Source organism: Aspergillus eucalypticola (genome assembly GCF_003184535.1).
Source record: "Aspergillus eucalypticola CBS 122712 chromosome Unknown BO83scaffold_9, whole genome shotgun sequence".
In the NCBI taxonomy this organism is placed as follows: domain Eukaryota; kingdom Fungi; phylum Ascomycota; class Eurotiomycetes; order Eurotiales; family Aspergillaceae; genus Aspergillus; species Aspergillus eucalypticola.
This window is the reverse complement of record NW_020290283.1, coordinates 969949-993915: the sequence shown is the minus strand read 5'-3', so window position 1 is coordinate 993915 and position 23967 is coordinate 969949. Positions and strand designations below refer to the sequence as shown.

At 49.1% G+C, this 23967-nt stretch overlaps 5 protein-coding genes across 5 annotated transcripts; 1 reads left to right on the top strand and 4 right to left on the bottom strand.

Annotated features, from left to right (window-relative positions):
- Positions 1-1747: 1747 nt before the first annotated feature.
- Positions 1748-2254, bottom strand: BO83DRAFT_377619 (uncharacterized protein). The gene has a single exon (XM_025531039.1). The coding sequence runs from the start codon at positions 2031-2033 to the stop codon at positions 1815-1817; it is 219 nt and encodes a 72-aa protein (XP_025389441.1). The 5' UTR covers positions 2034-2254; the 3' UTR covers positions 1748-1814.
- Positions 2255-3514: 1260 nt separating this feature from the next.
- Positions 3515-10561, bottom strand: BO83DRAFT_249395 (putative tRNA-splicing endonuclease). Its single transcript, XM_025527029.1, has 4 exons — positions 10177-10561; positions 3988-10114; positions 3840-3935; positions 3515-3778 (listed from the first exon to the last, which is right to left on the bottom strand). Exons 1-4 carry the CDS (start codon positions 10197-10199, stop codon positions 3674-3676), a joined length of 6351 nt encoding a protein of 2116 aa, XP_025389440.1. The 5' UTR covers positions 10200-10561; the 3' UTR covers positions 3515-3673.
- Positions 10562-11156: 595 nt separating this feature from the next.
- On the bottom strand, positions 11157-16202 carry BO83DRAFT_249382 (phospholipid-translocating P-type ATPase domain-containing protein). The gene is made up of 4 exons (XM_025527028.1): positions 15596-16202; positions 12599-15535; positions 12317-12546; positions 11157-12269 (listed from the first exon to the last, which is right to left on the bottom strand). Exons 1-4 carry the CDS (start codon positions 16073-16075, stop codon positions 11369-11371), a joined length of 4548 nt encoding a protein of 1515 aa, XP_025389439.1. The 5' UTR covers positions 16076-16202; the 3' UTR covers positions 11157-11368.
- A 3052-nt stretch (positions 16203-19254) lies between these two features.
- Positions 19255-22360, top strand: BO83DRAFT_249337 (uncharacterized protein). Its single transcript, XM_025527027.1, has 7 exons — positions 19255-20466; positions 20522-20623; positions 20673-20725; positions 20783-20912; positions 20965-21043; positions 21095-21248; positions 21298-22360. The coding sequence occupies exons 1-7, from the start codon at positions 19575-19577 to the stop codon at positions 21934-21936; spliced, it is 2049 nt and encodes a 682-aa protein (XP_025389438.1). The 5' UTR covers positions 19255-19574; the 3' UTR covers positions 21937-22360.
- BO83DRAFT_377616 (H(+)-transporting V1 sector ATPase subunit E) lies at positions 22344-23864 on the bottom strand. Its single transcript, XM_025531038.1, has 4 exons — positions 23792-23864; positions 23505-23660; positions 22913-23424; positions 22344-22842 (listed from the first exon to the last, which is right to left on the bottom strand). Exons 2-4 carry the CDS (start codon positions 23535-23537, stop codon positions 22692-22694), a joined length of 696 nt encoding a protein of 231 aa, XP_025389437.1. The 5' UTR covers positions 23538-23660; positions 23792-23864; the 3' UTR covers positions 22344-22691.
- Between the last annotated feature and the right edge of the window lie 103 nt (positions 23865-23967).

The window sequence follows — 23967 nt, the reverse complement described above, 5'->3', positions numbered from 1 at the left end:
GGGGCTGCATTGAGTCAGGACAAGCTGATCCCTGTCAGACCAACAAATTGAATCGTTCATTTTCTTCTTGGATTTACTTCGTAGTACGTATGTGGAGTCACTGGGATTTGCTGTCGGACTGGGCGTGAAGAGGAGAGAGCGAGAAAGCAACAGAGAGGGCCAGTCCAGCGGGCTGTCGGATCGGCATTCAGCTTCCAGTCTCGTGTGACGTTGAAACTTGTCGCCGACTCCTATCTTCAGCGGTTGCCAACCAGTTTATTCCTGCGAACCGTTACAAGTAAGGGATATGTGATGGGGATTGGCGGAGGGGGGAAGAGGATGAGGAGGATGAGGGGAGGGGGGAAGAGAGAGGGCCCTAGCTCACTCACACTCTCACTCTCTCACACACTCAATCTCACGCCCTCTCTCACTCTCTTTCACCTCTCCACCTCCTCCTTGGGGGGCAAAGAGGGGAGGAGGGAGTGGAGAGAGAAGGAGTAGCAGGAGAAGGAGGTCCTTATCCCGAAAGGCAGTTAACGGTTGGCGAGAACAATCCCGAGTGAAGCAAAGAGGGATAGGAATGTGAGGTATCATCTGTGGATCATCGGCAACCGTAAGGCATGGACCAAATTTAGGGAGTCAAATGGAAGAAGAAATGTGACAGATGCACAGACAAGATTAGCCAAAGAAGTGGGGATTGGCAAGTCAAAAAAAGTTGATGCCGAACAAACCAAAAACACGCTACGAGAGTACTAGTCCAACTTTTAGCCACCTTCAAACTACACTAAGTCGTCTACTGTAGATTAGTTAGTAGTAGTGATTCCACACCTAAACGATCAATCAATCCATCTATCTATCTATTCTGTTCTCTCTATCTACTTTCCTAGTACTATGTGTCCATCCCGTTTCTAAACTAAAAATTTCTTCGGGATCTATATACTAGTATAGTACTCCGTAGTTAATTAAAAGGGTTACACATCACATCGGGAACATGGCTTGGAATGGGTAGTATTCTGGATCCTCCCAATTTCCCTTCCTCCCCCCTCAAACTAATGATAGAAATAACACAAAATAAAATAAACGAAATATTCATCAGTCTCCACCAACGCTCTTGTGATCGTCACTTCCTCCATCATCGATCAACTTCACATTTCCTCAGATTATACGAACAAGTTCGCGTAGGACAACATGAACGCCCTTGCCGGTCAATCCCAGCAATTTGGGTCGATCATTACGAGGGAAATGCCACCCCCCGGAGAGATTCCTGAGATTGCTTATTAGTACCGTCGGGCAGTGAGGCCACCACTGATCAATAAATCGAAAGTAACGGTGTAAATCACCACCACAAAACTGAACCTTCTCGACTTCTCCCCTTCCTGTCCAGAAATAACAATGGTAGGTAGTTCGGTAGATAGGTAGGTAACTATACCTAGTGAGATAACTACTAGACTAGCTAGCTAGCTGGCTAGCTGGCTAAGCTAAGCTCGGGGATTCAATCAATGGAAAAGCAATCAATCGATCAATCGATCAATCAATGTCTCCGGGCTTCACTACTACCACTACTCCTACTACCTACTACTTAGTACTTTCCACGCAAGTAACCAAAGTAACTAACCAATTGGGACAGGGAATGGAAGTTTAAAAGTAGTTTTCCTTTCTCAACCAACTTCCCGATGAATGAACGAAATAGTGTTCACAACTATCGACGGCATAGACGAGCTGCCAAACAAAGAATTGAGAGCCGCCGAGGCCGGAATAAGCACCACCAAGTTCTGTATGTATGTGCTTAGGTTTTCTTTCCATCCGGTGACCCTGGCATTTTTCACTACACCCCCCTAATAATCTCTCTGTTTCTTTCTTTCTCTTCCTCTCCTTTCCAGCCAAACAAAGTGGGCCGCGCAGCGAATGGTTCGTGTTCGGGGACGGCATGTTTGCTTTCTGTGCTCCACATCCCATCGTTTTTCCCCTATGCCCCGACTAGCAGTACATGTAGATGCAGACGCAGACAGGACTAGTGTGTTGTGGGGGGAGAAGAGAAAAAAAAAAGAGAGCATGAAGAATTGGAGAAAGCACGAACTTCAGGAAAAACAAAACCGGCAGATGGGAAAGAAAGAAAGAAAGAAGACCGGACGCGGGAGAACGAACTGCATGAGGACCAAAGTGGAAAAGGGAACTGGAAGAGAAGATCCAAACTAGTGGCTCTCCCTTGCAGCAGATAGTTCATGCAATCGCTCGTCCTCCAGGAACCACTGGTCCTTCATTCGCGATCCTCACGATGACCTGCTGAACGACACCGTCCGTGTGTTGTCCGAAGAGAAAATTCTCCGATCGCACAGCCGCAAGGTGGGACACCTGCATGCTGCTTGCTGCCTTTCCCATGTTGCATCCGCGTCCACTCTGGATACTAGTACTCTCACATCATGTCCTACTTAGTCTACTGAGACTAGTCGTAGGGGTAGTAGTAGTAGTAGTAGTGGCGGGTGGCGGGAGATGGCTACACAGTAAGCTACAGTTCTTAGAAAGCTGCATGTCGGTTCATCTCGCCAGATGAGAGCCGATCTTGATGATGGCCCACCTGCTAGACAACTCACACGACCCCGGTCCTTCTCATCCCGTCCAAGCTCGGCTCTGACAGACGAGTTGAAGGAATTGATCTACGGACAGACAGCTGAATATGCGACTGGTCCCCAGGTGCGTGCCGCGTCCCCGGGGATCCCTTCGGACCCGTCGTAAATGTCTACATGATAGGGAAAGATTCAGAATCGCAATCGCAACCAAAGACTCCATCGGTCCAGTCGGCTTACGAATGATCCGTCGTCATCGCCCTAGGGTGCCTTGATGCTGGTCCAAGAGAGAGAACAAGAACACCCCCTGAAGACAGGGCATTGGATCAGATTCCAATCCATGTTCCACAATCTTCTACCCACAGCCATGCAACATGGCACTCCCGAAGCTGACAGAGTACGGAGTAGAAGCAGACAGATGATGGTCGGGTTTTCTCCGATCAGCCTGGTCGTCGTCAAGGGCACCTGCAACTGTTGCCTGTCAGCTCACATTGATACATGCTCCTACCCTTGACAAGCAAATAGTCCATGCCCATCACTGGGCATAGGCTTCCCATCTGTCAAAGACCAACGTCAACATCGACCTCATCTATCCTGAAAGGGGTAAGAAGCAGAAAAGAAAATGCCAAAGCCGGGGGCCATTCACGTCTAAGGGTATGTTTGGACAAGCACACTCTGTCAGCCTTTTCCCGCCATCGCTTGTCCTCTGCAGAAGGAAAATAAGACAAAGTAGAACAGAAAGTCAACAAACCCCATGTCAAACAAAAACGCCACTGAAACTCTGGCCTTCTTCGAGTATTCCAGAATCCCATATGCTCACGAGCCTTCGAACCTTATCCCTAAGTAGGAAAGAAAAAAAAAGAAAAGGTGTACATGATGGAAGCGTGACATCCAAGTAAGACGGCCCGAATGCATATACAGAATCAAACAGAATGGGGTAAAGACACTGAAAAGCCGCCATGCTCGCTCATATGCATGCAAGTAAAGGACCAACATGTCATACTGTCGGTCATTAGACCCATGGAGTGTGTGATAGGTCTCCCAAAAGAAAAAAGTAAAGAAGAGAAGAGAAGAGAAAAGAAAACATAGCGAGGATGGATATGCCAAACTGCCATGAGGCATCGCATTATCTATCTCCGCTTTGGCCTAATGAATGGATCGGCTTCCTTCTTTTTCCGCATCGGGGGAGGTCGAGCGCCATTCCCGGGTCTTGGTGGTCCAGAACGTGGGGGTGCCTACAGGCAAAATCAAATTAGTAAACAGTGTGTCATATGCTCATATGGAGACCAAACATACGTTGGCGGGGCCCGGTGCTGGTTGAGGACCGTTGATAGCTTTGCCTTTGTCAAGAGGACCATACGCTGGGCCATCCCGAGATGGTCTTACCAATCCCTACAGAAGTGGTTAGTTGTTATCGCAAGTAAGTGTACAGGTTACCTCTTACCTCTGTATTGGATGGAATGTTAGCATCAATCTTGCCACGTCGCGGACCCTTGGAAGCCTCGGGTGGAGGAGCGTTTGCTTTATCAGTCCGCGGCCGCGAGGCCTTCGAAGCGTTTGTCGGTGGCGAGTCGTTACGTTTCCTCTTTACTGGGCCACTGCTATCATCACTCGGCGTAGCTTGGACAACAGGCACCTTGGGATCATGACCTCCGAGTTGCCTTTGTCGTTGGCGCTCCGTTCTTTGCTTCTGGTTCTGTACGTGATAGGACTCCTCCCGCGCAATTTTGGATCTCTCATGTTTCGGTAGAGTCTTAGTGGATCGGCACTCGCGTGAGACATGTCCAAACTGTCCGCATTCCACACATCGCGGAGCAGTACAATGGAAGCGTGTGTGCCCAGTTTCCCCACATCTGTGGCAGGTACCCCTGGTTGCCTCTTTTGCGTCAATATTGTCGCAGTTATGTGTCATGTGAGCGAAACTTCCACAATATCCGCACGTGCGGGTCTCATCCAGGCCATTTCCGCCTCCAGATGGGCCATCGGGAGGCACCGGAGGAGTTTCTTGTTCGGAAACAGACACTGATGGGGAGTTACGCGCAGATGCTGACGAAGGTCGTGAGACAGGTGCAGCCGATGCAGCCCTCGACTGCACCACTGAAGCCTCAGTCTGTGCATCCAGCATGTCGACGTTCTGATACCCAGTGAACTGTGGCCGCTGGAGTATCTTGAGTACATCACCATCCGTATATACATTCCTTCGGCGTGCGTCTTTGATTAAACCATTCCAAAACTCGCCTTGGACAAGCGCCTGAGAATTTCCCAGAACCCAAAGAGATGACTTGGCACGTGTGAGACCGACGTTCATACGACGAATGTCGGCCAAGAAACCTATGCCTTTATTGGAGGCTCGCACACAAGAAAAGATGATAACTTCGCTTTCTCTACCCTGGAAAGCATCCGTTGTGTTGAAGTCGATTTTGTTGAAGATCTCGTTGCCATATCTGGCAGCGAACTGTGTCTTGAGTTCTCTCAGTTGGCCCTTATATGGCGTAATGATACCGATCTTCCGATCGAAATTGAAGGCACGGAAATCTGTCACCAATCGTTCATACAGCTGCATAGCCACCCTAAGTTCTGCTATGTTGATCAACGAGTGTCCCTTTGCAGCACTCTGGTGAAGACCTTGCACGTCGAAAAATCGGTAAGGGCTGAGAAGTTCACTTTGATGCCAAGGCCGAACGCGAAGTTGAGCCATATTAGGACCATCTTGTAGTCGGCCATCGTAGAACGCAGAACTAGGGAATGCACTAATTTCTGGATGCATGCGGTATTGGATATCCAGCAAATGCACATCCCTCGGGTGGTTGGCTTGCATTCTGACGAACAGACTTTGCTCGTATTGGAACTTCGAAGCGACCTTTGACAAGACAGTTGGCGGTAATTGCTTGGGATCACCGACGAGAATACATTTAGAACAACCATACTTCAACGGGATCAACGCACTCAATTCAATCGACTGTGCCGCTTCATCAATAACAACGGTTTCGAACTCGATGCTGAGGTTTTGGAACATTTCGTGGCCACTTCCGCTCAGCGTCGCACATATAACATGAGCGCCATCGATGATCTCCTGCTGAATGCGTCGCCTAGTTAGTTCAGCGTCTCGGGCTGCCGAGTGGTTCTTGTCTCTGGCGCTATCAATCTCCTGACTCAGTTGTGTCTTCTTCTTCTTTAGCAGGTCAAATTCTCGCTCCAACTCCGCAGGAACGGGCAACCCTTGTGCTCGGCACTGATCCATCCGAGCCCGAGTCTCCTTGAAAGCGGTATCTGCAGCTTTGTGCTCCATGTAGATTTTCTGTAGATCGCGCTCCCCTGGATCTTTGCGTGCTGTCTGGTTCAACCTAGCGTTGACCAACTCATCTAGGGTGACGTCAAGTACATTAGTGTTGATAGCATCGCTTCTTCCTAAGCGGATAACGGAGAGCTTCTCCTGACGACCATGTATAGTCTTCACTCCCTCCTTGAATCTCATGACCAACTCGTCAACAGCGGCATTACTGGGAGCGCAAACCAAGAGTTTCTTCGATGTAGTCGTCCTTCCACCAGCGGGCTTGGCATTTCCCATGGGCCGTGAAATAGCAACACCTTGGTTACCAAGGACATTACTCAATAAGGCACCCACGAGTGCCACAATTGTCTTGGTCTTTCCAGATCCTGGAGGTCCCTGTATTAGAGTGAAAGCATCATTATCAAGCGCAGACTTGATTGCTTTGGCTTGTGCAGAATTGACTGTATAATTCTCTGCAATGGGCTTCAGACTGGCATCTGAGTAATTCAGGATCGGTGACGGCTTCGCTCTTACAATCTCTTCACAGAGGTCATAATACTGCAAAGCCATGAGTGCACCATATTCACGTTCCAGTGGGGTTAGGGACGTAATCTTTGCGCCCCAGATTATGGCTCCCGGACCAAGAGAATTGATGAAAGGATTACCGGGGTTGACTCTATAGGAAATCTCGACCATTCCCTTCTTTCTGTTGATGCCAGAGACCCTGGCTAAGCAATGAGGAGCTGATGAATCGCCGGTCGGTGAGCTTGCTTTCGACAGCAGGACAATGTCGGCTTCACCAAGCCCAAAGTCCTTGGCCTCCATAGCTGGTATAGCCGTACTGACTTCGACGAACGAATCCACAGACAACCGCGTGGCAACTTTCACTTCAAAAGGCTTAAATGTACCCTCTTCCTTTGAGGACTGGAATCCTTGCCATGCCTCCAGGATAAGGAGCGGCTCGAATGTTCTTTGATACTCAACAGGGTCTCTGAAAGCGTTAGAAACTAGGCTGTAATCCGTACGTCCGGAGTTTGGCGGAAGATCGCCATTCGCGAAGAAGTCCCAGGCAAGTATTGTGCGGTGCAAAGAGGAGAGATCGGGGGCGAGTCGTGCACGCATATCTTTTGCAGACCGCACTTGCTTGATCTTCTTGACTGGCCCTTGTTGCTTCAATGACATCCGCTTGCTTTCCTCGTATGCCTTAACCGCATCAGGCTTCCTGGCTTTGGCCCCGAAAAGCTCTTTATCAATCTCATCTTCGCTTTCCGATTCCGATTCCGATCCAGATGAGACCATCATACTCTCAGCAGGGGTGTGGTCCTTGCCCTTGACTCCAATTCCAGCAAGCCCAGAGCCCTGTTCAGCGGTCTGCTCAGCCACACCTAGCGCGGGAAGGCCCTTCTTTAGGCGCGCTAGCTCAGCCATATCACGCTTCTTCTTGGCTTCTCGTTCTCTTTCCCGCTTCTCACGGAAAGCTTGGACAGTCACGGCCGGTCTTAAGGGCGCTGGGGATGGTTTGGGGATTGCTGGAAGGGCCTTAGCAGCTCTTTCTGCCTTTTTCTTGGCTTCTGTAGCTACCCTTTCCTTATTGAGCTCGACAGACTTCGACAGCTGAAGCAAGACATCATCTGGGACGTTATCGTCATAGTCATCAGCGGACCTAGACGGGCTTGGGGTGGCTGAAAGCTCGGCTGGTTTAGCGAAAGCCGTGATCGTGCTTTGCTTCTTGAGGCTGGCGGTGGAAGCAGTAACAACAGGCTTCTTGTAGTAGGCTTCAAGAGCTCGTACAAGCTCCGCCTTTTCGCGCAGTGTCAATATAGTCTTAATAGAACCATTAACTGCCACGCCCTCGATGAAGCTCAATGCATCCTGTTTCACGGTGGTTACGCTTAGTTCCCCTAAGCGTCGCAGAATCTTAGACACAAGCCCAACCAAGGTTGTCGCTAAATATTCATCTTTCAGCCGAAGCCATTTGACCATTGCGCTCATCGTTGTGGTTGCAGACTTGAGGAAGTTCTCACGGGCAGAGTTCTCTTGATTTGGATCTGCGTCAACGACAGCGCTCAAGAAGACACCATACTGCCCGAAAAGAAGATCTGCAAATTGGATGGTATCTCGACAAAACTCTAACATCACGGCCTTGTCGTTTCCTCTCAAGTGCCATGTCTCTGTCTCGTCGAAGATTGTTGTCAAAGCTTGCCAGAGATACTCCCAGAGTTTCTGCAGTGACAATACTTCCCTGCGGTCAGAGAGTTTCCGTGTTCTCAGCATGCCAGTTTGACTATCGCAGAGGATATCAACAATGTCCGTCCCTGTGTGTAACATCCTCGGGGCAGAGGCAAAAGTCTTCATGTTCGAGATACGTCGGAAAGACCAACTCAGCCCATACATGGTCGTGATGAAGAAGGATTGCAGAAGATGGGAGATTGCATCCCGCCGAGCAGACTGACCGCTAACATTCTTGATGAGATCAACAGCAGCCTGGTAAGTGTTCAAATCTGCCGCGAAAAGAGCAGAAATCAGAGCACTACTTGTATCTTGACTCTTGAAAAGTTCATCAAGATGCTCGGGCCTAAAATCTGCAAGGCGCTCTATAATTTGGCAGGAGAGATGAGTGAGATGCCCGTAGATAACATTGAAATGTGTCTTCTCCGGGCTAGATTCTCCTTTCGTGGGAAACTTCTCGAGACCGACCAGCGGCAGAATTCCAAGCAATGCCGACGTTGACAGGGCCAGATTGTCTTCATGCAAATGTTTGACGACTGCATCCCATATAGTAGCCGAATATGTGCTCACACCATGCTGTAGTGTATTGTGTCGGAGGATGACTTCGTAATCACTCTTGAGCGATTGACACTCGAGAGCAAGCGTGTTGCGAATGACATCCATACAGAGAGAGGCTATTTCTCGCTGACGACCCTGCTCGACCGCAAACTGAGGAGGCTTCAGGATGGTTTCAATATTAGCGCTTACGACGCCCAGGGTCTCTGACAACACAATACGCTCCACAGATCCCCTTGACGACTCGTGGTCGGTGAAACTGCGAAGTGTATGGAGCAATATCGCTAGTCCGGTATGAAAACAATGGTAACGGGCGAGATTCGGGAATCGCACATCTTGCAATCGGTCAAGAAGCTGGTAGACAAGGGATCTGCAGGCCGAAGGTTGATGAGCACCTTTCAGTGACGACATGAATGGACTAATCCATGACAACATGTCCTTCATTGCAGATTTCTCGTACGGCTCACCCTCAGTAGCTTGCATCAAGAAAGCATCCAACTGAGGGTTATAGAAGACTAGCTCAATCAAGGCCTGAGGCGATATTGTTTGCATTGCATCCCAGAAGTCACCCGGTGCCTTTTCCAGGAATATCTGTATGGTGTTCAGGAGGAAGCGTAGCCCGGGAGATTGGATACCAAGGTGGTCCACAGAGAGGCGGCAGGGATCAATTTCCAGCGCCCGTAAATGATGGGTAATCTGGTCCTTGTCCAATCTTCTTACGACAAGCTGCATACCACGCCACAGTCGTTGGATTACAGCTAATTGCGTCGGCTGCTGGGAAGCCGTCCTTAGCGCATCAAGAACCCCTTCCTTGACTGCCCAGTCAAATTCCATTGTCGTCGGGGGACGAGCATAACGCATCCAAGAATGGATGGCCCAGAAGCTGCGGTTTTGGTTGGGGTCAAAAAGAAATCGTGTGACGGCGGGGATGTAGTCAGACACTTTCAGACTGCGTTTCGTCTGTATTAATTTGAACGGTACATCAAAGTACTCCTGCAGAAGGCTGTCATTACGGAGCATAGCGTCACAACTCAAAGTCTCAAATATTGAGAGTAGAGAAGCTCGATCCAGCACATGGAGCCCGATCTCTTGGGGCGGGACTTCTTTGAGCTTTGCTGTCGCCGTTGTGAGATTTCTTGTAATACGCTTGATGTCCCATTCGTCAAGCAATCGAGAAAACTTGTCAATATCCTCATCATCATAACTTTCCTTGAGATGTTCCATGAGCCATATCTTTCCTGTATAGTATTGCTTGATGCAGAGGTCGCACTTCTCAAGTGAGTCGTCCAATTTTCTCCATATCCACGTCTGTACTTCCTCCACCCCCTCTTGATTATACGCCAATATCCTCATGCATGACAAGAACTTCTCCTTGCGGCTGTTGGCCTCCGACACCAAATCCGCAACAGACTTCCCAGTTTCATCCACTTGGTTCACATCATCGTATCGCGCATGGTCGTCATCATGTTTTCGGGGGCAGAGAATATGAATACTATCGGGGAGCGATTGTAGCTCTCTGTTGTATAAGAGTTATTACGCGTCAGTAGAAAGCAATACTAATATGAGGTCTATACCCACCCAATAATATCCATGAATTCCATGGCTGTCTCTTCAGTATTTCAGCTATGTCAGGGAAACAGCGCATTCCTCTAGAAACAGGCCAAAATCGAGCTTTCTCTAGCGACAACGCAAAGAAAGAAGCATCCCAGGGTAGCCTACTATATAACCATGGCTACCCGTTGCAACTGAGCACCTGAGGGGAAATTAGAGAGTCGGAATGTGCTCAGCACAAACCGGCGATGAAGTGTATAGAGCTGGAGGTGATGGCAATGACCGGAATGAGAGGTCTAATCTGGTCCACGCCGTGAGTCAAGAATTGCAACCCCCGAGTCAGCTAGGGGAAAAGAAGAAGCGAGGAAAGGGAATAAGATTCGCAAGTAGAGAAAGTCGATTTGGAGAAGTGAATGAAGGACGGAGTAAACCGGCGCGGTCCTTGCAGTCGTCGTGATTGGAGGATATTAAAGGCGGTGAAGCCGGGGTGGTCAGCCACTTTACGCGCCTTGACGCGCCTAGAGGCAAGATTCGCCTTCCGCTTCTTTACCCAAATGGGAAAGTACAGACCAGTTCCAGGAGTGGTGGTGAATCTACACCGATTCACCATATTTAAGATGGATACAAAGGAGTCTTACGGAAGTGATACCCGCATCAGCAGTACTCATTGAGCTCTTCGGTAGAATACATAAGTCCCATAACCTCCACCCCGCATATGATTCGTTTCCACGTGCCGGCCCCGAAGTACTAGTACCAATCCAAGAAACATATGCGGAGATGCTTGAAATCAATTGAACAGAAGGGTTAAAGAAGAAAGGTTCCTTGAGTGAATGCGCATTTGGTAGAAAAGCTTTGTACAGGAATTAAAAGGAAAGGGTTTGTGTGAAGACTTTCAGGCCTTTTGTCATCGCATAGGGCCTTCAGTGTCGGTAGAACGAAAGAACTGGGGGTGACCCCAGGCGCTGATGAAAGCAATGCAAAAGAGTTATAACAGGAGATAAAATCACACTTGCGCCGGACCTCCAACCGATTCTGAACCGAACGCCTTCTATCGGGGAATATGGGAATTTGCTCGTCAAACAGAAATGGGTAACAGATTGATTGCATGGACAGAAAAGGAGACAGGGTTTTCGTCAAGGGAAACATTGAAAGAAGAGTGTTTGAAAATGAGAGGCGCGGAAGATATAGAGCTATGTACGCTGCAAGATAGGAGACGGGGTTATATGGCGTGGAACGGAGGGTCGTGTGCACCATGGAGAGGGCTATGCGGTTCTTGGGCACCAGCAAAAGATGACTCTCTTGTCAGCTCTCCTGCTGAATAATCGTGAGGCACACCGAAGCCATGTTGTACTCTCTCGAATGAATGTCGTGTTCGTTCAGATGATTGATGAATATAATCAACTGGCTGTGCATGAGGCAGTCGAGTCGTGTCAAGGCTTGACGCATAATTTGTCCCGTTGCTTCCGCGTGGCCGGTGAGTGTGAATGGTGGGAACGATGGAGGGAGAGTATATCTGCTGTTCATCCGAAAAGGGATCTTGTTTCAAGCTGGGTTGAATAGGCTTCACGAAGTCGGAAGATGTCGACGACTCATCACTAAAGGCGGTAGATCCTGCTGCTGCTGCCGCTGCCGCCCTCGGAGGAACTGTTCCTTCATACTGGTCCAGGAACTTGAATTTACCCTGAGAGACCTGCTCACGAATGATATCCACGTCGAGAGGGAAGAAAACCTTTTGAAACGCTTTCACAGTGAAGCGCGGCAGGAGGCATATCGTAACCGTCAACAAAAGCACAACCCAATATGACAGGGCACTGTACACTTGGGCCCCTGCGTTGTAAAAGGTTGTTGATGCTTCCAATGAGGAGTAGATGCCGGTCCAAAGGAAGATAAGAAGGGAGCTGACGACATTAATTAAGACCGTTAACCAATCCCAGCGGTAGCAGTTCATCAATATGTAGGTGTTGCTGGCAATAACAGCACTGGTGCCCACGAGGACACCCATTCGCGTCCGGTCACTGACGTCCTTGCCATTAGAGTGCACAAAAGTTGACGGGCTGTACAAAAGATAAGGCATGAAGAAGCAAATGATGGACTGATAAAAGCCATCGAGCATATAAAGCCTATTTCCGTTAGTGATTGTCTCACTAAGTAGCAGATCACGCCATACCAGAACTTTAGTTGTGACCATTCCTTCTGCTCAATGCCTCTCATGTACAACTGGGGAACGGCTAATGAGACTTTGTCGTCAACATCTTGGTCAAATATGCCCATCAAGATAACGGGCAATGACGTGAAGGCGACATTGACTAGAACAATGTATGTGTAGTCGAAAAGGTACGAGCCGTCGAAATTATTGAAGAATGAGTACCAAAACAGAGCAATCGTCCAAACCAGATTCTAGGGGTAGGTCAGCTCGCTGTAGATGGGGGCTTAGTGCAGGATACTGTACCTTATAGAAAAAGTTTGCGGTTGTTTCTGCCATCCGTCGGTAGGAATACCTTCCATGGACCAGAATAAGGCGCTGCAAGAATCGAAACTGGCCGATGGCATAGTCAGAGGACATGGCCGCCTGGCCACCTTCTTCACCAAGTATACCGACACCGATATCAGCCTCCTGAATCATGGCGACATCATTGGCGCCATCACCAATCGAAAGAGCCATAATGTTGAGACCATTCTTGACCAGCCGCACGACAGCCGCCTTCTGAGCAGGGCTGACGCGACAACATAAAACTGATTTACACTGCTTGCATAGTAGGAGAAACCTCTGCTTCAGCTCATCGCCGAGCATCAACTTGAGCGTATCACCGTCAATAACAACGGCATGTGTTGGCGGTGGCGGCCTATGATCGTGACGAGCGGCAAGAAGTTCTGCATCTGAACCAATCAGTCCGAACCGCTGCAGCTGGTTGTCCAGTTCCTGTGATGCGCGCTCTAGCTGGTCTCCAGGAACATTGAACACTATCAGCTCCATATCATTGCTGAGAAGGTTGCATGAGTAGCCAATGTTGATCGCAGTCTCGACCTTGTCGCCAGTGAGAACCCATAGCTTGATTCCTGCATCTGCTAGCAATGAAATGGTGTCCGGAACCCCATCTTGCAATCTGTCCTCAATCGCTGTACCGCCTATAAGCATGAGGTTTTGCTCTATCTCGCTTGCTACCTGCTCGAGCTTCTCTTCGCGGTCAGTGAGCGCAGCAGCAGCCGCATCATGTTCCTTGCTCCACGCTCGGTATTCGTCTTCATTGAGATCTCGATATGCAATACACAAAGTTCGCAGACCTTCGTTTGCAAATATTTCCAAGTGCTCTGCAGTTGTCTTTCGAAGCTCTTGCTGCTTGCCTGGGGCCAGACGCGAATAGATGATACTATCCGCACCCTTACAGAAGAGCCGTATACTACCATCAGGCATGCGGAGGATTGCGCTCATTCGTTTTCTCGTTGAGTTGAATTCCAGGGTATTGAGAACCGTATATGTCCTCTCCTCGCCGAGGACGTTGACAATAAGATCATCGTTTGATCGGCCAAGAAGAGTAAACCCACAGTCTCTTGCTGTGCTGACAAGAGCAGCCTCATCTGGGGATTGCGCTTGAAACTCGATTTGCGGGGGATCTCCAGGAGTATGCTCGGTAATGACAGTATGGCACACCGCAAGGGCTAGCATGAAGTGCTCTGTTGCTTTCCGTTGCTCCTCACCAGCTTGGCCGCCCAAGTCCGCGACGTAGCTTGGCGCTATAAAAGTCAAGTTTTCCTCGCGCATATAAGGGTTGTCATACATTTTGCGAAGCATATCAACCATCATGACTGTGTCGGCAGCCAGCTTTTCGCGGGCACTCGCGGCTACAGCATCAGCGTCGCCTCCTTCTCGTCGAACAATGCCAATCTGCGCTTCCGTGAATGCTTCGCCATATGAGACTCCATTGATGGTACACTTTTTGAAATCCATGACATTCTGAGTCAGCGTTCCAGTCTTGTCTGAGAAGATGTATTCGATTTGACCGACGTCATCGGAAATATTCCAAGACTTGGGTACACATGACATTCCCAGCTTGTCATAATACATAAACACATCACTGTGAATAAACACAGCTTGAATGGTTCGGACAATTTCGAGTGAAATATATAGCGAAATAGGCACCAAGTTTTGGAATAAGATGACTGCGACCCAGAAGGTAATGAGACCGGTAACAGCAGGTGTACTTCCGTATGACCCAAAATCGAAGTAGTCAAGCGATGCATCAGGATCACCCCAGGCGATCCCGTTGCCAATGCCACAGATAAGGCACATTATGAATAGAATGATGAAGTTATATATGACGTTCCAATTAAGATCCTTGGCGAGCCGAGGCTTTTTGGAAGGAGTTTCACCAGAGTTCAGCATGACCTTGGTTTCTTCTCCGGTAAAGATAACGACTCCGAGGGCCCATTCTGTATTGCGAAGGAAGCAACCGCGGAGGAGCACGTTGTTGATTGTTATCGGCTCAACCATCTCCTTTCGAGGGGTGTCTGAGTAGGTTGGATCGCGCTGTTCCCAGCGCAAAGCACCATTGTAGGCATACAGGTTCGGATGAGGAGCCTCGCTATCAATCACGAACTCACATTTTTCGCAATCTCTAGCATGTCGAACTTGACGCCCACAATTTAAAGCTTGCCTGACCTTCAGGTTCGTTTCACCATCCAAACTCTTCGTTTCCACGTAGCACGCGCCGTCCGGGTCGGAAGTCGAGAGCAGAACGATATCAGCGGGGATTTGATCCCCATTGTACAAACGAACAAAGTCTCCAACTTGGATATTTTTCCAAAAGTCACGCTTGAAACGAGCATTACCCAGCGTCTGCTTTGACATATCCACTATACTGCCGCCTTTCGGTGGATGAGCAGCAGGAGTTGGAGTAGCCAAGCTATCCCGAGCCAATTTGTCGGGGTGCAAATATTGGTCATGATTGCCACCTGGAAGTGGCCAGTCCGGGCGTGCCTCTGGTGCTGGTGTGGAAACGGGAGTCATCTGGATAGCGTCGTCCTCGTCTTGCTGGGAAGACATTGAAGCCCTTGGCGATACGGTCGTCATAAATGTCAACCGCCGGTTGTCTTTGATTTGTTGCTGAGAGTTCTTGTTCTTCTGGACAAGGCCCTTCATCGCCCTGTAGGTCTGGACCGTCGCCCTAGTACACGCTTTTTTGAACTGGCGCCAGAGAGATACATTATCCTCGGTCGAATTCACGTTGGTCCAGTCTATTAAGCGGTATACGGGAGAATTGTTCAGTTCGTTGTCCAGAACTGTACGCCGAAAGTCTTCGATGGCATCTTTGATCGAGGTAAGCACAACAATGACGATAAGAGGCACGGTGTTAAGGGCGGGATCAGAGACGCCGAAGATCGAGAAAAACTAGATCTTTCAATGAGCTTTTCCGGTACTCTGCACTATATCTCAAGGATAGGGTCATACACTCAGAATAATGATGAAGAGGAAATAGATATTTGCAATGTTCTGGAACTGGAACCAAATGTTTTTCGGAACGAAAGACAAAGCAGTATATTTTGCGGTCCGGATCTTGTTTCTTGGATACGCTGCCATGGGACGGCCGTCTTCGTCCCTTTCACTCTCCGGTATAGGGATATTGAAGTAAATGCGTCTGTTGCTAGACCCCGTAGGGCTTTCCGTGCTTGTAGTTGTTTGTTGAGAAGTGGGTGACTTCATTGACGTAGGGGAATTGGCTGTACTTGTTTTCGGCATCTCCTCCTTCGCATCTAGGTTCTTCTTATGCAAGCGATCCACTATTGAGACGCGCTTCCGGGTGCCGCCTGCGCCGGCTCTGCGTTGTGTTGCCCATCGTTGGCGCTTTGTCGGTTTCGAAACGTTGCTGCTAACCTCCCGGATGTCGTTACCACTGTCATTGAACTCTGCGCCCAAGTCGATTGAAGCCATTTAGGCTACTGTCAGCCCTATCAAGGGCATAAAATGAGCGATGTGCTGATTGAACCGTTGAAAAGATAGCATCCGCAGCGACGAGCTGGACTCCGGCAGCGCAGCCAGCTCGCGAGATCGACTTGTTATTTCCGTCGCGGGTTTTGTTTTGAGTGCAGTAGGAAATCGAAGGCCGTATGTACAGGGACTGGTGAGTAGGCGTTCGCAATTTATGCTGGTAGGCGCTTAAGTAGGTCAAACGTGAACGAGAAGGAATGAAGCGTCAATTAACACCAAGGGACACCCAAACACAAGGCAGTCAGGAAGGTGAAACGAGCGGAGGGGGAAAAGATCGAGGGTTACTGAGGATTATGCATTCGTGTGCCATTAACGAAGGAATGTCGAGGGCAAAGCAAACGAGAAGAAAGAAACCAAGAAACTCATGCAAAAAAGGAACCGGTCCTCCAGAGGCAAGAGTAAGAAAGAGGCTTAAGGACAGCGTCAGTTTCTTGGAGAGCCAGCCCAGCCGATAATCCCTCCTGGAGGGCCCCCGGGGGGAGCAGACGGACGGCTGTGTAATACAGGCACAATACGGGGAGTGCCAAAAGGTGTAACTTTCCAGTGTTTGTCAGCTCCGTATGGTAAACATGCCCTCCCCGACTTTGTAAATTTTCAATTGTAACCGGGCAGATGGGTCGGTCTCCAATCAGATGGACTTTGGGTTCATGTTTCATCTACATGGAAACTACTAAGCAACTCCTGGATATGATCCATGAAGTGATTACTAGGCCTATGGGGGTTGCTGTTTACCTATGGATGCTGTAAGTCCTGCGCCGGGCCCTCGTCAGGTACCTGCCTCACCCCTGCTACGGAGTACAATCGAGCACAACAACAACAACAATCGCCACTATTATCTCCTGTGTACCAATTATGATGTCTGAAGACAATGGTAATTTTCCCTATCATGATTGTTCGTCTCAATGGTCATCTGAAAATTCTCTACTGTGTACAGATTTCCACTACAGCCTACTTCATGGTGTGTGGAATCTCCGACCGGGTTTACCAGCCTCGCCCTAGACTGCGCATGGGTACATTTGAGGACGCTGATCAGAATGGAGCCCTTTCGACGTTGGTCTTCTTACTACTTTGTGTGTATCCCAGGCCCCTCTTCGACGGAATTATCGGAATTCCGTGAATCTGGTCGGTTTTCATCAAACTGCGCGAACGATGTCTTGGTTTATTATTTATAGACACCGTGTCTCCGGTTTGCCCTTCTTCATCTCTTCAGTTCTTCACTTGCACACCAATCGGATGTCATGGCAAGTAATGGCACCTCCAGTCGCACTGCTTAACTTGAAGCTGATCTCCCGCCATCCCAGCAATGAGACATTTTAATTACTCCCCTAAGGGAGGAATTGGACCGCCAGGATGTAACATGCATGGATAGGCAAGACAACAGCGTATAGATATGTTCAGGCCGGACCACTCAACGACCCTTCATGGAACGGAAGCTGTCGCGTTAGATGGTAGGCTTCCCCTTCCTCCCGTACTCCGTACCTTGGGGGTGCTTGGGAGTCTGGGTCGGGATACGGAGCCTGAAACAGGCTAACAGCCGTCCGGGACGGCACATGCTGGTGGCATCCATGGATAGGTCCACCTACGGAGCGCGGAGGTTCGGAGGTACCACAGAAATCCGTGCTAACTACATATATTGAGCCAACGGTCCTCCTAGTCTTGCATTGTAGAATTGCACATGGACTGTGCAGGGTCTACTAGCACCAGTGCGCTTCAGGATCCCGGATCTAAAAGCATCCGTCTTCAATACACTCATGTCTATTGTTCCCCAGGCACGGGTACCTGACATTCTCGTTCCCCTTTTGCCCAGTCATGCTTCATGCATATTCTACTCCTTTTCCAGTCTTGGCTGCTTCTGTTAGTGGGGAGACCAGTCTTCCTGATGCGGTTTGGCGCGGTCCCATACCTATTGCGCGTAGTTCATACTAACCTTTACTGTTTATGGGGGCTAGAAGAAGATCACTCTGTGACTGTTTCAGTAAGCCAGATCCTATAACCGATCATCTAACAATGAGCGTGGAGGTATGTTTGGCCATATGAGCATGAAACGCTTTATTTTTTTTATTGCTGTGGACATTCAAAAGATGTGTCCTTCAGTTTTATGTTTCAAAATTATACACCCAATTCCATTAGCACAAACAAATCTCGATGTCCACCCTGGGCGGGAGGCTGAGTAGGCAGTCCCGTTACGTACCCCCAAAACTCGGCTAATTTACCATGATTCTCCCAATTTTTAAATACCTCACGAACTTGCGATTTCGCGTTACAGTCTCTACCCTTAGCCGTGGGGGGCCGCAATATTTCCATCGACAAATGACTGTGCTTTGAGCATATTTTCCCATTTATATAAAAACGGATCTCGAAAATATATGCCTGCAAAATGTTTCATTAGGCGATTTTACCTACCCCTTTGCCAATTTCGAACCCGGCGGCTTCCAAACAAGACCGACCGCAGCCTGCAGCTGCATCCACATCCGCATGGCACCACCGGAAGAAAGGAAAAGGCTGATTGAGTAAACAAGGAGGCCAACTATCTAAGTCCTGCCATGTACAGAGAACTTCACTCTGGTGGGCATCTCCCAGCCCCCAAAGCAGAGATATGACAGATTGGCGTCAGATGGTCAGATCAACCTTGAACCGGTGTGGGGACTACAAAGTACTTTAGAGATAGATCTGCACCACTTTTCCATCCCTGGACCGCGCCCAAATACGATCCTGCGAAAGAAAAAAACAAAAATTCTATTCTGTCTACTGTGAGTAGTGATGTACAGACTATTGGCAGGTTGAGCCAGCCGTGTAACTATCGAAGGCTAGGAAGTCAGCAGAGCCTTGTAAAAGAGCTGTACCCTTTTTGGCCCCAGTGAGTCGCAGATAGTGAACATAGTTAGCTTGGGGTCTGAACAGCAAAAATCACAAGGAGGTCGACAATCAAGCGGATTTTCAGGGAGGCTTCCCCAGAGCAAAGGGTAAGTAATGTAGGGCACGCGAGAATACAGTGTTCGGTTCACCAGAAAAGGATCGAGGATCGATGGAATGGAATCAAGGACGCATAATCATCGGAGTATTGGACTACCCCTACATTAACGGTCATGGCGCATGGAGAAGCTGACGCACCACTGGTGAATCGGCGCGGTACATCACAATCTGGAAGAAAAATAGATCGAATTAGCAGTGACAGAGAACAACTGTCTTTGGCAAGTCGGCTAAACTACTACTAGCAGTATTACTGACTGCCCAGGTATTCAAAATCAATAGTCGATACCAGTCCATTTCCTGTACCCGTTTTGGGAAATGAATAGACAATGCTGAGTCATGGTCATGTGACCACGCGCCCTGTAGCACGCGCCCAGCGTGTCCAACAGAGGCTAAGTGCGGAGATCTACCGAACAAAGCATGCGGGTCATACTCTGCAGCATAATATATCCCCTTCACCAAAGTGTCCGGCATGCGACGCATTACCAGTTTCTTTAATCGTCCGGCTTTTGCAGCAGTGAACCCAGGCGCTCAGACCAGTGACCGCGGCAATGATCTCGATCAGCCATCTCACTCGTCCCCGCAATCTCGCCATTCAAATGGCCCCTCTTCTTCATCAGCGGAGCCAGACACCCAGCTAGAACTATCTTTATCCCAATCCATAAAGGATGGCGAGAATGAAGCTCTGCCTCACCACAGCTTCCTCAGCACAGAATCTGCAGCTAAGGATCCATCCCCAGGAACAAGTTTCAATTCATCGCAACGTGTTATGAAGAACGGAAAAGAGGTTGTTATCAGCTCCGATGGCGAGGATACAGATTCATTAAGCTCGTTTGAGTCTCCGGATGATCTTCTTGCGAGAATTGTTAAGCCTCCTGGTTTTGTAAGCAAGGATGATAGAGAGAATGATACGTCTAATTCAGCAATGACCTTGCGGAACGGCAGCGTGAACAGCGCAAAGTCAGGCAATCGGTCTCGCTTTCCAACTAAGGTCCCAAAGTACAGCAACACGCTAGACTCGCTTGTCGTCCAAGCAGTTGATGATAATGAAACTGAGGCTGGTATTGCGAAGTTGAAAGCTGCTCTTGAGAAGGAAGATGTGCGAAAGAACGGCAAGCAGGATGATGTGAAAAACAATTCTACTATACCGACCACACAGCTAAATGAGAATACACTCGCATCGGCTCTGGGTGATCAAGACGATGAAATGGGGCTGCGACGTCTTCTAGACGCTGTTCGAAGAACAGAGGCTCTTGACCTAGACAAGTCATGGCACTTTTTTGACTATAAAAGCGAATTACCCCCAGCGGTTGACTTTCCCAAAGACTGCATAGATAAGGACGGTTATATGTTCCGACTACGAGGTCAGTATACGGTACATGCTGTTGATAGTAGTCTCGTGACTGATTCGTTAGACAGAGAGGCTTTCAAGGGAGCGGGCACTCCATTCAGGCATTATCGATTTTGCTCTATCGCGGTCATATTTGCCAGACGAGGTCATCTCGTGGATCTTCAAAGCTGGTTCGTGTGGGTTTTCGTCAGCCTATTCTCATTGCTTACGTTCCCTCAGTACCTTCAGAGACGCAAGACAGCATCAGGCAAGCGCTTTGTAGAGCCTTTAAAGTCAGTGACTATAACAAGTCGGGGTGAATCGTGGCGTAGTTTGCTGATCTTGCTTAGAATGCGAACCCTGAGCGGGTCAAGTCTCTCATAAAACCGGCCGATATCGATCAAAGTTTTCAACAGTTGGGAGCAACCTCCCAAGCATTGGCGACTTCTGAAAAGATTGTTCCAGACGCGCACATCAACAGTACGTCATCGCATTAGCCTCAGCACAAGCATCCATTGACGGTAATATGCAGAACATAATGTGAAGAGCAACTCCCTACGTGAGGGAATGCTGGTCTCTGTCCTTGAGTTGCTCAGTGGGGCTGCAGACCTGTATGTGTTCGAAAATGTGGTTATACGTACACAAACTAATCTTTGCATTAGGCTTGCAGAGGATACTCGAGAGCGCGCACTGAATCTACTATTCCGTCTCACTCTCGATGTCTCATTGACCAGCAATTTTCTGGTCTGTTCTGAACTAGAGAGGACCATCGTCACCATGCTAGAGAGTGCCCCTGACGATACAGCCGATGACATGGTATGGTCAAATTTCTGTCAGATTTTCCAAACCTCGCTAACACAACTAGGTGCATCGTGTTTGCACGACCGTATTCGATACAGTCAAAGATGCGATGTCACAGAGTCGCCTGGTTAGGCATATACTTCCAACCTCAGACTGGCTCGCACTCATCCGGTGCCGCCTCGCGGTGTCCTTCTTGTTGAATGATGCTTCACCACTGATTGAGCCGCCAGAAAAGCTCATCAATTTGAAGCGTATAACCAGCATCCTCAATCAACAGCGGTTCGATGTGAAGTGGTACAAAGGGAAGGGGCAGCATGAGTACGATTACGGAGAACTTGGGGCTGTCGCCATTCTTCTTAACATTGCCATCGATTCTGGACAATATGAAGTGGAGTTTCCAGATAAAGAAGCGGAGATAAAATTCAACGCTGACGTTGATGCTCTTTCTGATCGGCTCAAAATCATCTTCACTTCCATTGAGGACTCGGGTGCCTCCCACTTGAAACGAACGTTGGCTAAGGAAGCCATCGAGGCTCTACATTATCGAGTCGTATATTCCGTCAGGTCAAAGCCACGTCCCAAAAAATCAATCCTCGGGGTTCCTGAGGAGCGAAGAGAGAACAAAGGCGTGTTCAAATCATTCTTCAAGCCTCCGAAAGGCAGCGATGAGCTGCCATTGCGGCCACATGATACAGCATCCTGATTTGTCGTCCACCGCCGAGATACAACACCTGCTTCCAGTGGTAGACCCTTTTAATAATTTTGCTCTCTCGTCAAGAAGAATGGACTACGCTGATGTTTCATTATAACGATGGTTCGTCGGGGTATATGCACTCAAACGCGTTGATGTTGGCATTAGCGTGCACACTGGCCGGTCCAGGTGCTTGTTATAAACATTCAATGATAACAATAAAAGGTCGAGGGTGGTAGATGGCTAGACTCAGGGTTGGAGTCGACAAATGATGATATGTGGCGTCAGGCTTGATTGTTGTTCATTTGTTTTGTTTCTTATTTTGTTCGGGATACCTTATTGATTAGTCCTGTGAATCCTAACGCTATTGTCCTGGGGGCCATTGTTGGGAATTTGTTGCGCGATATAGTTGAACCACATTGGGTTGCTCGTCATACTATAGATATAGTGAAACATGCACGAAAGTCTCGGGCTTCAACAACTCTGTGCTATGCAGCAATATATACATATATCTCCTATGTTACTCCTGCGGCAATTACTAAGAGTATGCGGTACCATCTTTCCTCCGCGAAATGCTCGAAATATCCAAAGCAAACCGACGTTCTGGGATGAACTCTGTTGAATTCCTGATAGGAAGAATTGAAGAACTTTATACAAGGCTATGGTGCTCTCCTGAAAAAAGAACCGGAGTACATAGATACAGGCTGCAACGACGAAACAGGTTCAGGTATTGTAAATTCGCTTGGCAAGAGACACATATAATTGGTCTAGTCATAGAACCTCCGGTTGGTGTTCTTGCCGAACAGTGTCTCGCGGACGGCGGGGAGGGCGTCGATTTCGAGCAGGCGCAGCCGCTCTTCGAACGTGTTGTTGATCTCGATCTTGCCCTGACCACCAATGATGACGACACCACCAGCACTATAGTTGAGAAGGTTAGATCATATAGGGTGCAGACTTGGGAGATCAAGAAAGGGGAAAGGGGACTCACGATCCCTCAGGCAGCGGCTCCTCCTCGTCCAGCTCCACAGACGTTTCCTTGCCGACGGTCTCCTTGAATTCCTTCGCGGCCTCTTCGATAGCCTTCTTGACAGCATCGGTATCCTGCTTCCTCGCCCGAATCGACACCTTGTCTTCATTGAGAGCGTACAAGCCCTCGAGAACCAAGCCCTTCAGCACAGCCTCATACTTCTCCGCATCCTTAGCTGCGATACCGGAGATCTGATCACGAGCCTGCTGGAACAGATCATCAAGAAGTTCCTGGCGAGACGAGAGAACACGGAGACGGGTGCGGTTGGCGAGAGTAGAGCGAGTGATCTGCTGGGACATGGAAGCTTGCTTGAACTTCTTCTCATACTGAGTGTCGATGGCGGCAGTCTCCTGACGGACGAGCTTAGACTTCTCGATAGCGAACTCTTCGTCGGCTTTGAGCTGGATTTCACGGGCCTTCTCCAGCGCTTCCTGCCGGATGAAGGCCGTCATCTTGCGGAGCTCGCCCGCAACCTGGGTTGGAGATAACGATTATGAGCTCAGCTCGGGAGCGGGCACATGCATGGTCCCTGGTCGAGGATCGGGCGACATACCTGGTCATCGGACAACGCATGGCTTTGCGACATGATGATGATAGAGTAGATGTATAGATCGGGAAGATGTAGAGGGGAGAGCGAAGGGTATCGATATGTGTGGGGGGGTTATGGAAGAGAGACAACGTCAGTTTGAGCTTCCCGATGCGGAGGTGCCTTTGGGGGGCGGTCAATCAACGTCAGCCTGCTACTGCGCTAGATTCAAGGGGGTGGAAATAGTCAACGGTCATGGATCGCGACCGGTATATTATTGGAAATAGAACAAGTCGGGGACTATTATTACTCACCTGGACCGGCAGGAATGTATAGAGAGGGGAGGGTGAGTGACTGGGGTGGGGGAGATAATACAGGGAGAACAAGCAGCGGAGGGAAACGTTGCACTTGGGCGGATCTGCTGATCGATTCGCAACGCAACTTGGCGGCCGCTCAGGAACTCACTTGCTCTCCCGCTTTCCCCCTCTAG